The 16,270-nt window shown below is 36.2% G+C and overlaps 1 protein-coding gene across 1 annotated transcript; it reads right to left on the bottom strand.

Annotated features, from left to right (window-relative positions):
• Positions 1-5,768: 5,768 nt before the first annotated feature.
• LOC110886748 (sucrose nonfermenting 4-like protein) lies at positions 5,769-12,868 on the bottom strand. Its single transcript, XM_022134583.2, has 13 exons — positions 12,478-12,868; positions 12,279-12,366; positions 11,298-11,486; positions 10,670-10,804; positions 10,516-10,575; positions 9,971-10,060; positions 9,698-9,802; positions 9,110-9,251; positions 8,849-9,016; positions 8,016-8,079; positions 7,877-7,946; positions 6,995-7,091; positions 5,769-6,023 (listed from the first exon to the last, which is right to left on the bottom strand). The coding sequence occupies exons 1-13, from the start codon at positions 12,543-12,545 to the stop codon at positions 5,923-5,925; spliced, it is 1,377 nt and encodes a 458-aa protein (XP_021990275.1). The 5' UTR covers positions 12,546-12,868; the 3' UTR covers positions 5,769-5,922.
• Between the last annotated feature and the right edge of the window lie 3,402 nt (positions 12,869-16,270).

The raw sequence follows: 16,270 nt of genomic DNA, 5'->3' as shown, positions 1-16,270 counted from the left end.
ATGTTGGACCATTCGAAATTACCGAGAAAATCGGTAAGGTTGCTTATAGATTGAACCTGCCTGCAGAGCTGAGTGCAGTGCACAATGTCTTTCACGTGTCTAATCTGAAGAAGTGCCTGTCAGATGAAACACTCATAATTCCTTTCAAGGAACTCACTATTGATGAACAGCTACACTTCACTGAGGAACCGATTGAGATTACGGATCGAGAGATCAAAACCCTCAAACGTAGCCAGATACCTCTCGTGCGAGTTCGTTGGAACTCACGACGTGGCCCAGAGTTTACCTGGGAGCGGGAAGACCAGATGAAGTCCAAGTATCCCCAGTTGTTCCCAAACGAAACCCCCAGCACTGAAGCTACAACTGAATTTCGGGACGAAATTCCAAACTAACGGGGGGGTGATGTGACACCCCGTTGAAACACGCTAGCTTGGCAGTGGCTGCCTTAACTTTCGGGACGAAAGTTCTTAAAACTTGGGGATAATGTGACACTCTAGGTTTTTCCGAACGAACATCTTGTAATATTTTTTGTGTACATATATGATTTAAATGAATACGTGACTTTTTACATGATATGTGTGTTGTGTATGTATATATATATATAAGTATACGTGTAAACTAGTGAGTCGAGACCGTGACTCGCAACCACTCGGTTGCGAGTGGGCCACTCGGTTTCGAGTGGGCCTCTTGGGCCGTAACCGTTTGGGCCGAAAACCCCAAGCCCAACTCGAGAATCCCTTATATAAATTCCAACCTCCCCTCATTCTTCATTCTTTTGTTACACAAACACATCCACACTTCTCCTATTCTCTCTCACTAGTAAACCTTCAACAACATCCCATCTCTTCCAACTTTCGGTTCAAGCTTGGAGCAAATCGGTAGGAATCTCGGACAAGATCATCACTCGGACACTCCATCTTCTCGGTTCTCTTCTCTTTGTTTTCGGCTCCTCCTTTTCATAACCGGTTAGTGTATCTTTATGTGTATAAGATTTATGTATGTTGTATGAACTAGAAATGCTTGGTTAGTAGTGTTATACATGATTTTTGGGTGATTTGTGAAGTTGGACTATGTGTGTTAAACCTTATGTATGAATACTTGCTAACATGCTTAAATAGTTATAGAATAATGGTTTAAGGATGATTAGGGCCAACCGAGTTATGTTTAATATCACTAAATGTATGTTTTCTTGTTCTTGCATGACGATTCTTGTTAAAACATGTGATTTTGGTTCATAAATGTATGATTATGTTAAGGTGAAAACCCTAGAAATTATGAATATGGGATGAACTTGTTGAAAGTGGTTTGAAGATTTCAAATATGGCAAAGTTTGATCTATTTTAATTGATAGTCAGATTAGGCAAAGTGTTAGTAGAAACCTTATTGGTTGTTTCCTGATTTGGGCCTGATTACATTGTACTATTTGGACTGATGTTTCTGCATCATCACGTGTACATGAAAGGGACAGCATTCCGACTCGCAACCGCACCGTTGCGACTCGCAACCATGGCATGACAACTCGAGACCACGCAGTTGCGACTCGCAACCATGGCATGACAACTCGAAACCACATGATTGCGACTCGAGACTACGACGGTTGCGACTCGCAACCACAGCGTGATAACTCGAGACCACACGGTTGCGACTCGCAACCACAACGTGACAAGCCGAGACCTCCTGGTTGCGACTCGAGACCATCTGGTTGCGACTGGGCTGTCCACTTAGGTTATTGGGCCATAGTATGCTTGTTATGGGCTACCTGTTGACTGATCTGCGTGTTACTGTTTGACTGTTTAAATGCTAGGGCCGGCCCAATAACCCACTGTCTATATGCATGCAACGTGTTAGTTATGTGTAAGTTTTTACGTGATTGCTTGTGCGCCAAACCTGACCTATACCGGTAACCATGTTAGGACGTGGTGACCAGCGTGTTTGACCAAGTAACCTAATCTGCCGAGCAACCCAAGGTGAGTTCACACACTAAAAGCATGCGTCCCGCGGAGGGACACGAACAAACTACCAACTTTGGGAAAAACACTTTTGACCCATTACTCCGGGGGAAACAGAATGGGTAATTACTATCTCCGGGGGAGATACGTTTGGATATTATTTATAAATCACAACTAGCCATGCTAAACGAAACTCTATCACTTTAAGTCCCTGCTTACAGTACCGATTAATCGCCGGGGGCGAACGGGTTATTAGTTGATAGCGCTATTAGGTTTGACAACCTCACACCGTGACCGGGGGGATCGGGCGTGAACTAGTAGACCTTGCAAACATGGTCAATGACGATAGACATTGACTCGGGGCACGAATATTTATATTCCGTCAACAGTTTCGGTATCCACAGTTTAGTGAGCTTACAGATGGGGTAGCTCCCCACAACGTGATTATAAATGCTTTATCTAAACAACTTAAGTTTTTGGTAAACTAAAACTGGACAACTAGTGAACTCACTCAGCATTATTGCTGACCCCTTACTGCATGCTTTGCAGGTAACCAGTGACTCAGGAGCTGCTGCTTGGGGATGTGTAGTGTGCGTCAAACCCGTGTGTTGGGTTTATTATTTTGAACTAAGAACTATCTTTTGAACTACTTTGGTTTATGCTTCCGCTGTTTTGTTAAACTAATTATCGAACTTAAACTAAGATGTTGCTAATTACTTCGGATATTAAATATTTCTACTATTAATTAAATGCTCAGTATAATTGGTGGCTGGATCCTGGTCAGTCACGCCCTCAAAGCGGGTGTTATCCGCAGGTGGATTTTGGGGGTGTGACATCATGTCACTTTCATTCCAAATCTCGACTCTAAACATGCTTGAACTTAAACCCGTACGCATTCAACCTTCCAACTTCGGCAACTTTGTCACATTGGATAATCGGAAAACATATGCAAACTTTGTGAGTATACTCGTATTCCCCTTTTTACTTTTACCACTTTTGGGGTGTAACATGTTTATCTATCAACAAACTTACACATGAACATTTTGCTTAAACACATGAACATTCCTATAACATGCTTGTATACGTGATGGCTTGATGCTTTAAACTTGGATTAATCTTATGTGTTGAATTTATCATTAACTTCGTACGAGCCAAACCGTGACATATGTAGCGCTATAGGATTAACGACCCGCCCTTTATCATCGGTTATGTCATGAGCATATTGCGTTTTCTTGGTTTGATATGTTAGACACATGCCATGTTTAAATGTTTATCTTGAATCACATGCTTGCTATGAGGAATTGTTCAAACTTATCTTTTGCTATGTACGTATCAAACTTGTATACTCGCCTTTGCTTTTGCATTAAACTTTATTTTAAACATGTTACAGGTTGAGGACGATGATGCTATGAAATGAAGTAGCGTTGATGCCTAGATACACATATAGACGTTTAGGTTTAATCGTTGTATCAATGTTGATTATGTTGTATTGTATTTCCTTTGAACTTGATGTTATTTGATTTCTTTGTAATGTTGACAAAAGAATTATGAAATGAAATCGGTTTATTAAATATTGTCACAAATAGCGTTATGATGACTCTAGCAATCTTCACACTTCGTCTCATCCCGATGTTTCCGCCATTGGTTGGGGTGTGACAGTGCATTTCCTGTTTATATCGGTCCACTTCCCCGATATAGAGTCCGGTAGGCGGTATTCCTCTCCTCTACCCATGAGCTCGAAAAAGAGTTCTCGTATTCGGTTCCAAAATACGGTTTTACTTTGATTGTTTGCTACAAAAAAAAACAAAATAAAATGTTAGTGCAAAATTTTAAAAAATAAAAACTGAAAATAATAAAAAACAGAAAATAATAAAAAACAGAAAATAAAAACAAAACAGAAAATAAATATAAAACAGAAAAAAAAACAAAACAGAAAATAAAAAAAAAAGAAAATAAATAAAAAACAGAAAATAAATATAAAACAGAAAAAAAAAAACAAAACAGAAAATAAAAAAAAAACAGAAAATAAATTTAAAAACAGAAAATAAATTTAAAAACAGAAGAAAAAAAAACATACATATGACCGGGTCCTCCGAAACATCGATCAAAGCGCGGGTTAACGCATACTCCTCTTCGGGCTCCCACGTTATCACATTTTTTTTCGCTCGGGTGTTGGTTTCCACTTTCTTTTTATGTGCCCGTTTTGCTTTTCCTTTTCCTTTTTGCGTCTCCGGTTGCGTATCCGGTACCTCGGGTTGCGTCTCCGGAACAACATCGGGTTCGTGTAGTGGGGAGCCGAAAGCTTGAGCCGACCCAAACGCTTGAGACGACCCCATCCCATCCGTGTTTTGATTTGGGTTCCACCCGTAGAGATTAGGGTCCCATGATAGCGGTTGGTTCAAAAGATTCATGAACCCGGGACTTTGTTGATTGTAATCGAGAAAACCGGAGCCGAAAGGGTTGGGTCTAGTGGGAACCGGCGCCACGGGGCGAGTAGGATTACCACTTTGGTTTGGGTCCGCACTAGATCGGGGAGGAATGAAGCCACGGTTGAATGGATGCATTGTATAAAATATCAAGAATTTTAAAAAAATATGGAAGAGATGAGAATGTTTGAGTGTGTGTGGTAAAAAAATAGGGGAGGAGAATGATTTAAAGGAAAGTTTGAAAAATAAATTGATTTTTTTTTTATTAAAGTGACCGTTGGTAACGGTCAAAAAATCAAATTCATCTCCTCATCACGCCGCGATAAACATCGCGCTTCAAAAAATTTTTTGGGCATAGCGCCCATGGTGGTGGTGTAGACGACGCTATGTAGGCGCTATGAAAGGGCAAAGCGCCCCACTACGCATTACCTTAGATGTGACTCAGGCTGACCGGGTCAAATAAGGAATACATGTATTATTAGATGTGACAGGCTGACCGGGTCAAATAAGGAATACATGTATTTTGGAATTAATCTGGGTTTTACACCTTCACTATGCGATGAAAGATTTGTGGGCCTAAAGCAAAGAAGACACATCCACATGTTGTTTTTGAACTATGTTAAATTTAAGGTAGTCCGTTGGTAAAGAATTTAGTATGATAGTTTGGGCTTGGGAATTGGGATGAATCCAACTATGTCTGAAAATTTTGCTTGTGTTTTTGCTTTGTTCAATTGTTATGTCACAAAAGAAGATTCTTATGAAATTGGGGTTTCTAAAAATCAACACATACAAATGATTTAGAGAACAAGAGTCGTAAATTCGAAGTATAATTATGAGTCTAAACTTTAAACAATAAGAAATTATTGTTTTATGAAAGAAGAAAAAAATTAATTTCGCTTTAGGAACTCAAAAAGCTTTCTGGTCGCCGCCACTCCTTAAAGAAAATAACTATAATTTCAGTTCAAACGGGTCCAGATTAAGGCGTGACTAGCTATACTTACCAAATAACCAAAACAAGGTGAAAAATTAAAAAAAGAAAAGAAAAGAAAAAAAGTCACTAAAAACAATTTTTTTTACATTTTTCAGTATTTAATGTTAGAAAACTTTTGATACATTTTTTTATTAATAAAACCCTCTTTCTTCAATATGAATCAACAGGTTTCTTGTATTCTCATTTGACCTAGAACTCAACTAGATTTATCAACTGAAATGGGCTTAATCTGACAACTCTGACAACGGTTATCCGGTCCTTTAGCGAATTAACCTAACTGCCTTTCTCAATAACCGACTCATGCTCACCCCTACAAACCACAACCGAACATGCATCTTGGTATGGTCTTATGAGTTTGCAACTTACAAGTGAAGGGTCAAGTTTAAATTTTGTTTTATCTACTTTTCCGAAAAGACAATGGAGTTCTATTAAATACCATAACCTTTAACATAACTAAATGTAACATAGAAACGATTGTATACTTCTTGAAAGATAACTTACCATATAATTACATAACTTTTCTAAAAACTTCACTAGATAATACAGAAAAGAAAACTTAACGGGAATCTATAAAAATGAGAGAAAATACATCTCTCAATGTGATTAACCCTAACACGCGTTGGGTGCCACCTTCAACCACCACTACACGCCGCACTCCTGTCACAAAGATCACAACAATTAGCAAACTTTTAAACAAAGTCGGGTTTGTTACCCAAAGACATTTTCTTGATCAAGTATTTTCTAAAAATCTAACATGTCAAGCAATGCTAGAGGGGCAAGTTTGACCCTTGGTCGAGTTTTGTTACATCTCTAACTGGTAAAATGGGTAAAACAAAAATAAATAAATAAAAATCAGCAAAATGAGAATATGTTTAATGGGACGGGCGATGGATTGAACCAATGGACACAACCTTTTAAATCATTTTATTCAAATATATTTAGATTATTAATAGAATATTATAATTTGTTATGATATTGTATACTGGGGGTGTGAATTTTTAACACAACACAAAAACAGGAAACAAACCCATAACAAAATTGCGGGTTTGAACTCTAGGATTAGTCTAAACAATTATGGGCAGAACTCACGAACACGTTTAGCTAAAAGGATCATGTGCGAGTTGACTTGATGGGTTCACGAGCGACATGTGACCCTTTTAACTTTTTTGTTCTTATAAAATTTTAAAATATGTTATTATGACACAATTTAAATAGATTGGATATTTTATGTTAAAATTAAAAAAAAGATAAAAAAGAAACGAGCACAAGAAACTATAAACATAACTGTTTTATATGTATTTGTATTTTTGGTTGTAAATTCAAATAGGAAATTCAGGTTAAACATGTCGTGTTCGTGTCAACCCACGCAACTCATGTGCTCAGGTTCGACCCACCAACCCGTGAACACGACCCATTTAACACCACCCCTAAACATTTTATGATTTTATCTATAGAAATGGACGGGTGACACAAGCTGCAATGGGATTATTATTTGTTTTCGGCAACTTGATAAAAAGATAGAAGTATTTTTTAAAAGAATTGACGAATGATTTACGGTATGGTTGTCAATTAACCTGAGCAAAATATTGGCATTGGAAGTTGGAACTAAATGCTTCAGAAATACATACCTGGATCAGAAAGAAGAGTTATGACCCGTTGTAAAGTATCATAGCGAGTACATGTCTCAAATCTAGAATGGGCTTTCATATCTACCAGTTGCAGTGCCTGAATCATGGACATAAAATCAGTGTTATTAATAATTTAATAATGAAGGTATTTAAAAAACACAAAACGAAACTAAAAAATAGATTTGATAGTAGTTGGACAATTTTGCCTCATTGGTTTTGGTTTTTATCTCCAATGGGTTAAGTTTAACTAAAATGAAACGGGTCAAATGGATTGAGATTTGAGTCATCCAAAATATTCTCAAATGTATACTAGCTCCTAAATCGCTTTATTAAAAAAAAAAAAAAGAGTAAAGTACACGGATGGTCCCTGTGGTTTACCCAAAAGTTTGGATTTGGTCCCTAGCTTTCCAAAAGTACATAGATGGTCCTTGTGGTTTGCACTTTGTACGCATTTAGTCCCCAGCTTATTCCAAACGTACATGGATGGTCCCTGTGGTTTGCACTTTGTATCGCATTTAGTCCCTAACTTGGCCATGCTAAAACCTTAAGATTTGTTGGTTGGGGACTAATGCGTTACAAAGAACAAACCACGGGGACCATCCGTGTACTTTTGAAAAGCTAGGGACCAAATCCAAAACTTTGGTAAACCATAGGGACCATGCGTGTACTTTACTCTTAAAAAAAAAAGTTTTCCAAATCATATCAAGCACATAAGCTATTTATAAAGTCAGAAAAAATATCTAAATAAGTGTGCATTAGCAAACTAACCAAACCCGGATTGTTTTTATCCGATATGAAAACTATTTGTTTTGACCCGTTACCCAACCCAATTTGCCACCTGTAACATTCATTGTCCACATGAGATGTGTGGAGAAGGCTTACTTGAGCTACAGTTGCACGATCAAGTTGGATGCGAGCATATACATTGCCTTTCGCTAATGAAGTGATGTCACTGTAAACATAGGATTTAATAATAATAAGAAAATCCGTTAAACAGTCAAAAGACCATATAACAAATTACCTTCTGGAGAAAATGTTAACAAGGGTTCCTTTACTATCAACAATTGGCACCGAGCTTATATGTTCTGCAGAAGATTAGAAAAAGAAACAATGAGATATCATAACGAACATGTGAACCGATGCATTGAGCTCGCAAATGGTTTGAACAAGTCAAATGGGGCAAATCATTCGTATAGGTCAATTTGGGTTGTGTTTTTTTATCTCGAACGGGTCAATCTGGGTTGTCTTTTATCCCAAACAGGTCAAACAAGTCAAATGGGTTGAACGCCTCCCAAAGTCTATTTCTAACATATATAACTAGGGGTGCTAAACAGGTCGTGTTCGCGGGTTGACGGGTCCAACCTGACCCGAACCCGAAAGCATTACACGAACCCGAATATTGTATCAAACACATGAACCCGAACATGACCCGAATATTCATGGGTTGACCCGAACACAACCCGTTTAACCTGATTTTTTTAAGTTTTTTTTTTTTTTTATTTTCTTTCGCATATTAATATTTTTGAAAATAAAATATTACAAAAAGTATACAAATGTATATGAAAAAAATCACATTTCAATTATATTATCTTATGTCAAGTCTTTTAGGGTTGTGTCATAAATTCACACCCTTATGTATAACCTCCTAAACCGTATTCATTTTCAAAAGATTATGTTTAAAAACAGCGTTTTAGTAACCAAAACTAACACAATTATTATAAAAAAAAGGACAAACCAACCCAATTCGACATGTACAAACAATGACCCGTTTCAACCGTAACCCTTTTTGACCCGTCGCCACCCAACCCACCCATCTTTGCCACCTGTACAGTAATCTACAGAATTCGCACTTACCGTCAAGTAACAATCTCAAAGCATCACTTAAAGGTTCATGTGAGAGTAACGTTAGCAATTCACGTGCACCACCTATATCTCGGATCCAACTACCTATTGGTAGAGAGCCAATCGGTTGTTGCAAAAGAGGCAAATAACCAATACGATATTCAAAATGCCTGTTTATATCTATATTTTCACAATGAAGATAAATTTAGAACATGTGAATACAAAACGTTATAAACTTTTCTTTCAAAAGTGATCAAGTAAGTTACGCCGTACGTTTTAAGAGTCCACTTAGGCATGCAACGTGAAGCAATTGTGGAAAAGTTGCACCTTGTGCCACATATACCACAGGAACCGATGATATGTGATTCTGCAAGATTTTATATGCAACTGCACTCAAGGTCTCATCGGGATCAACCTGTTTTTTTAAGAAAATGGGAATTATAAGAAAATAAAAGCAAATATGACATATTTATAAAATATTTAAATTGGAGTAAAGTACAAGGATGGTCCCTGTGGTTTACCAAAATTTTGGATTTGGTCCCCAGCTTTCCAAAAGTACACGGATGGTCCCTGTGGTTTGCACTTTGTAACGCAGTTAGTCCCCAACCAACAAATCTAAAGGTTTTAGCATGTCCAAGTTAGGGACTAAATGCGATACAAAGTGCAAATCACAGGGACCATCTATGTACTTTTGAAAAAAGTTGGGGACTAAATGCGTTACAAAGTGCAAGCCACAAGGACCATCAGTGTACTTTTGGAAAGCTAGGGGCCAAATCCAAATTTTTGGTAAACCGCAGGGACCATCTGTGTACTTTACTCTTTAAATTATAGAATTTGCTATTTGTAGTGTTAAAATGTTACTTTGATTAACGGCCTTCGTTGAAGTTGAAGTTTTCCTTCCTTCCAAGCAGAGATAGACGATACTTCGAGCACGCGATTAACAACCATTGCATGGTTTCTTTGTAACTGCAAGAGTATAGAAGTGTACATTTTCACAAGAAAGAATTGCCATCAATCAATTGTCTTAAATACCCTTGGACCCTCATTTATACAAGCCATTTTTTCGTAATGATGAGAATGGGCAACTATGTAATTTCAGATTAAAACCGTTCGATACAAGGTCGAGTATGTTACCTCCATTAAAATCATAATGAAGTCGGATGCTGTTAGCATCCCGGAAATCTGATGGTTGGCTTCATCCCAAAGGGGAGCAACAGCAAGGCCCTAAGAAACGAAAAATAATCAGAATTATTATACGATGAATATCAATAAATTCAACTGTTGAACAAAAAATTTTAATATATGTCAATAGGTTAGGGTCATATGGTACCAAATCACTTTTTGTCCAAATGGGCAAATTTCTATTTGTCCAAAAAACATAAACTTTTTATATGCAACTAGCGTGTCACATATGTAAACAAAATTATATTATTCAGTAATCCTAAATAACTAAATAAAATGATTAGAAAGTCCTATGCATTACAAATACACCAGAAGACTTTAGAGCTTCGGCCAGTTGACATGTCTCCATTTGGCTAATTTTTTTAATTTTACATTTTAGAGATAACTAAACCCAGACATAAATTCTGATATATATATATATATATATGTGTGTGTGTGTATGTGTGTGTGTGAATAAAATATTTTCTTTTAATCTTTGGTATAGCAAGTTTTAATACCTCCGCATGCATAATGAGAAAGGCATCTTCCACGCTCAAATTAGCATCCAACGCAAATACCTGAAATTTATTACAAAAAAAACCATCAAAATGCCGAAGGGCAAAACGGTAATCTAAAACACAAGCATAGATGAAAGGGGGAAGGCATCCAAACCTTGCCTGAATCTGGAATCAACTCATCAACCTGGTAAGATGACAGATGTTGAGATAAACGGTTACGGGTTGTTTCTATGTCTTCAGCCCTTAACGGCAGGAAAGTTTCATGAGGTATATTGCTTGACGTTGAAGCCTAAATGATGACAAACAACCAAACAAAAATGTCATTTTAACTTTTTTACTCTATTCATCCCATAAAAAAAATAAGAACGTTTGGACTGTCATTTAATCTAAATAAGGTCAAAATTTTGGTCAATGTGAAGTCTCAAAAAAAAATGTAGAGTTAATTACGTTTATCGTCCCTGTGGTTTGTTGAAAATAACCATTACAATCCATTAGTTTAAAAATTGCCAAAAACAGTATCAGTACTTTCACTTTTGTAACAATTACAGTCCACCTCCGTTAACCCCGTCCAATTCACCATTAAGTTTTTGGTGAAAAGACTAAAATACCCCTCATTTAAAAAACAATATATAAACAAACGAGTTAATTATGTTTTTTGTCCCTGTGTGTGTGTGTGTGTGTGTGTGTTTTTTAAATTAACCATTACAATCCATTGGTGTGATTTTCATGGGATTGAACAATTAACGTAAGAATAATAAGCCAAACAATTAAAAAATACTTACATTATGAGCATGGTGGTGATCATCCAAACCATCAATATCCATGATTGGTAAACCACTATCATCAACCACCAATGGTTGAATCATAATCTCGGGTGGTTTGACCAGAATAATGTTGTTCATCCCGTCCTCATCTTCTTTAAAAAATTGTTGATGATCAACCCTCCACACTCCATCAACCAGGAATTTAAACTTCACTCAACGTTTTGCCAACAAGAAAGTTAAAAAATTAGCCCAATCAAGTTAGAGAGTAACCCCGTCACTAATTCATCAACATTGAACTTAAAAACTAGCACAAACGTAAACAAATGTCTCAACGAGACCAACAAGACCAAAAAAATAGATTAGAAAGGGTCCAAACATTAAAAGACTATAAATTAGTCTACGAGTGAAGTTACGCGCAATGGACAGAAAGGTCTCAATGAGCCAAATCATTTGGCAATGACATAAATCATTGATTCCCGGGGACGATTTTGGCCCAGCTGTCAGACCCAAATTCCATCAATTAGGACTCCGATAGCGTCACGAAGCCCATAAGCAGTGGACAGAAAGGTCTTGACGTGCGCGATCATGTGACAAAGGCGTATATCACCAATTGCCATAGACAATTAACCTATAAACTGGGGCTACAAGTGAAGTTACGGAGCCCAGAAGGTCTCGACGAGCTAGATCATGTGGCAAACGCGTAAATCACCGATTGCCACATGCGGTTTGCCCGAGCTGTCAGACCCGAATTCCATCAATTAGAGATCCGATTTCGTCACTAAAGAATTTTCACTAACTTTAGTAAATTCCAATTCTTTCATATTTTTTTAGTGATTGCATGGATTTACATTTCACATTTCACAAATTCAAAAATCCGAAAATACCTGCCAAATTTAGAACAATTCCCTATAAAAACACTCTCATCTAATAACATTTTGATCATATTCATTAACACATCAAATTTCTTTAACTCTGCATCATTAACTTAATCATACATACCTTATGATAACCGGGCGGAAGATCGCAAATCGTCACAAACGTCATCGCCGATCCTTCAACTGGAACCATCTGCTGATACTTAACCCACCTTCACAATTCACAAAACAAACCAATCACATTACCAATCAACACACACACTAATTATCAAAACAAACACAAAAACCAAACCTCATCAAAACCCCCAAATCAAAAAACATACCCAGTAAAATCTCCACACAAGAAGACCTGATTGCCTCCGTGAGACCAAACAAACTGCGTATGAACCATCTTGGACCAAAATTCAGCTCACCCTAACACTGTAAAAGTATGAATTTGAGTAAAAATGTAAAGTTGATCAAGTGGGTGTACAGAACACATAGTTTTGAAAGGGGAAATTGAATTGGGGGAGAAATATGGGGTGAAAAAAGAGCAGGTTTTTGTGGTGGAACCTATAGATATACATTACATGTGTATACATATGGGAATTGGGTAGTTGAATTTAGTTCAATCAAGAACATAATCGATTAGATTTTGTGAAAGCTGGAGAAAACGGCTGTGAAGAAAGAGTGTATACATATATATATTTGTATATATTCGCATGTTTTAAGCATAATAAAATGTGTGTTTGTTTGTTGGATTTTGTGTAATGTAATAAGAAAGGTAAAGTGTCTGTTTAAATTGATTAGGTTTTTTCTTTTATAAAGCATGGGTTGACCCGTTTTAAGTTATTTAAAACGGGTCAAACAAATAAAAGGTTACTAGAAAATTAATTTAAAATAAATGTTATCTTTAAGAGTAAGGTTGTTTATATAAATTGAATGTATTGTATTTAGGTTGTAAAATAATAAAGGTTGGGATTAATTTAAGCATGACAAACGAAGAAGTCAGTTTTAGCTCAAGCTCGACTCGTTTATAAACCAAGTCAGCTTGATATGTCAATTTTAGCTCAAGCTTGGCTCATTTATAAACCAAGGAAGATTCAAGCAAAATTCAAACCAATAACTATTTTAACACTTCTAAAACAAAACTCTTTGTAATCTATATGGGGTTGGCTAAATGCACCCCCATTTTTACTTTTCATACCTAAAAATATCATTTTAAAAATTTGTCGTGTTTCACCCCTATACAAATCATTATATTTAAAATGTTTTTTTTTTCCTAAAAGGTTAAAAATAACGTTTTTTTTACGAAAAAAATAATAAGGTTTTTTTATTAATCTTTCTTTTTTCATAACAATTATTTAAATATTAAAATTATAACCTTTTCTCTAAATAAAATGAATCTTGGTTTTAAAGACACTTTCTGACTAGTGTTTTATTATATTTTCATTCATAAACAGTCTTACGAATTGAAAAGTAACATTTTTTTATAAAAAAAGAAGATAAACTTATTTTTTTGAAAAAAATCGTTGATTTTATGTATTTAACGCCAAAACCTCACTTTTATTCTTTTATTTCATAGTTTAGTTGTCTTACCTCTTTTATTTTAATACTAATATTATTATTATTATTATTATTATTATTATTATTATTATATTTAAAATGTTTTTTTATAAAATGATTAACAATTCTATATATTAAAAATACAAAAAGTTTTTCCTTTCTTCAAAAGAAAACATTTACAACACTAGCTTATATCTATTTATTAAACTATGTGTGTGTCAATGAATAAATAAATAAGTAGGCAGTATGATAATTTTATTAAACTAAGAGGTCAGTTAATGTCTTAGAACTGAAAATAAAATAGACACATCAAGCAAAACAAATTAAATTAAATTGACTTACTTCAATTTAAAACATTTGTTTTTTAATAAGAAACCACTTTTTTTTTAAGTTAAAAAACGTTTCAAAATACAAATACAAGTAATAACAAAAATAAGATAACAAAAAGACTAAAAAAGATATTATAAAAACAAAGGATTAAATAGTATTAATATAAAAGTTTAGAAAGGATGTATCTTTAGTAAAAAAAAAAATGCATTTTGTAACACCCTGTCTATATATACACGTTTAATGACGTGCTAACTAAATTCTAACTCAACATTAATTTAACACGTTATCTAAGTTTCAACCAAAAACATAAGAATTTTACCTTTCTTCACACTTTCCCAAGTTGCATTATTTAAACTGGGAAAATATATATAAATGGTGAGAATCTCCCATATTATTTTAATATACGTAATAATATATTATATTATGTCTATTATATGCCTAATAATATAATGTTTTTTTAAAGGTATATATTATATTATGTCGTAATGTAATATGGATGTGACATATAACATCAAGATCGACATATTTATTGATAGGGTAGGCTAAACATACTCCTTTCTCTTACTTGTCATACCCCCTTCTTAGACCGTGGGGTATGGGGTGGGACTTTTGGCGTGGGTTGGGGTAAAACGTCCAAGTCACCACTCCGGGTGGGCTTGGGTTTGGGGCGTGGCCCTTGGGGCTTGGGTTTCAAGCAGGGCGTGGGGCGGGGGACCAAAGTGACATGACGGTTGCTGAGTGGCCCATTCAAAGTAGCCGTTGGGCTAGCCGTTGGGGGCTAGGTTTTTAAAAAAAAAAATCTTTTTTCTTTTATATATACTTACCACATTTAACATTTTTCTCACACAATATCAAACACATAAAACACAATATTACCATGAGTTCTTCAAGTTATAGTGAATCGTCATCATCATCTGACGATGGTGCGGAAATATTTCTACAAACGATCGCGGCTGTGGTGAAAGCTATCGTGGAAGACGAAGACGATGAGGAAGAGACTCAACAACCTAAACGGAGGAGGAGGTACATCGCTCGTGAACGACACACCGCTAAAGATTTGTTGGTAAGCGACTACTTCTCAGCGGAACCTAAGTATGATGAAAAAATGTTTAGGCGTCGTTTTCGTATGAGTAAAAACTTATTTTTAAGAATATCTAGAGATCTTGAGGAGAAATATGATTATTTCAAACAAAAACCCGATGTAACCGGGCAATTAGGATTTAGTACGTGGCAAAAGGTCACGGCCGCACTTAGGCAGTTAGCGTACGGCAATAGTTCGGACATTATGGATGACTATTTAAAAATGTCTGCACGTGTAGCTAGAGAAACTCTTCACAACTTTTGTTCGTGTATTCTAGAACTTTATAAGAAAAGATATTTGAGAAAGCCCTCCTTCAGTGACATGCAACAAATATTGGAACATCACGCTGATTATCATGGGCTACCCGGGATGATAGGTAGTTTAGATTGTATGAAATGGCCCTGGGAACTTTGTCCTACCCAATGGCAAGGTGCTCACACTAGTGGATTTCACGGGGTGCCAGCCATCATGCTTGAAGCGGTTGCGTCCCAAGATCTTTGGATATGGCATGCGTTCTTTGGTATGCCAGGTTCACATAATGATATTACCATCCTACACCACTCGCCTCTTTTCAATGATCGGGTAAATGGTATAGGACCCAAAGGAAGTTTCTTTGTAAACGGGGTTGAGTACGCGTACGGGTACTACCTAGTTGATGGGATTTACCCAGAGTGGGGGGTTTTTGTAAAATCGTTCACAAAACACGGTACCACAGATCCAAAGAGATTAAAGTTTAACAGGGTCCAGATGGCTGCACGTAAAGACGTCGAGCGAGCATTCGGTGTTTTGAAGAAAAGGTGGCGAATATTGGGAATTCCTTGTCGACTATGGGACAAGGATCAAATTGGAAACGTGATGTACACATGTATCATTCTTCACAACATGATTTTGGAGGATGAAGGTAGAGCGGTCGTTACCTACTATGATGACGATGACCCCCAACCAGGTAACGTAACAGACGAAGATAAAGCGGAAAATGAATATTTAATAAAGTCAAGGGATATACATCAGAACCTTCGAGCTGATTTGGTGGAACACGTTACAACGATTCCTGGATTCGAAACCGACGAAGACGACGAATGACTGTCTTTTATTTTGATAATTATTATGTATGTTTATGTATTTTTTTTTTAAAATATGTATGTTTATTTTTTGTATAA

This window comes from Helianthus annuus, chromosome 8, assembly GCF_002127325.2.
Source record: "Helianthus annuus cultivar XRQ/B chromosome 8, HanXRQr2.0-SUNRISE, whole genome shotgun sequence".
Taxonomy (NCBI): Eukaryota; Viridiplantae; Streptophyta; class Magnoliopsida; order Asterales; family Asteraceae; genus Helianthus; species Helianthus annuus.
This window is presented reverse-complemented; position numbering and strand designations above follow the sequence as displayed.

Coding starts and splice junctions, on each gene's coding strand:
- LOC110886748 (XM_022134583.2), bottom strand. CDS start 12,545: ATGGTTCATACGCAGTTTGTTTGGTCTCACGGAGGCAATCAGGTCTTC. Junction 11,487..12,278: donor TTCCGCCCGGTTATCATAAG/GTATGTATGATT, acceptor CGTTGAGTGAAG/TTTAAATTCCTGGTTGATGG. Junction 7,947..8,015: donor GTTAACATTTTCTCCAGAAG/GTAATTTGTTAT, acceptor CTATGTTTACAG/TGACATCACTTCATTAGCGA.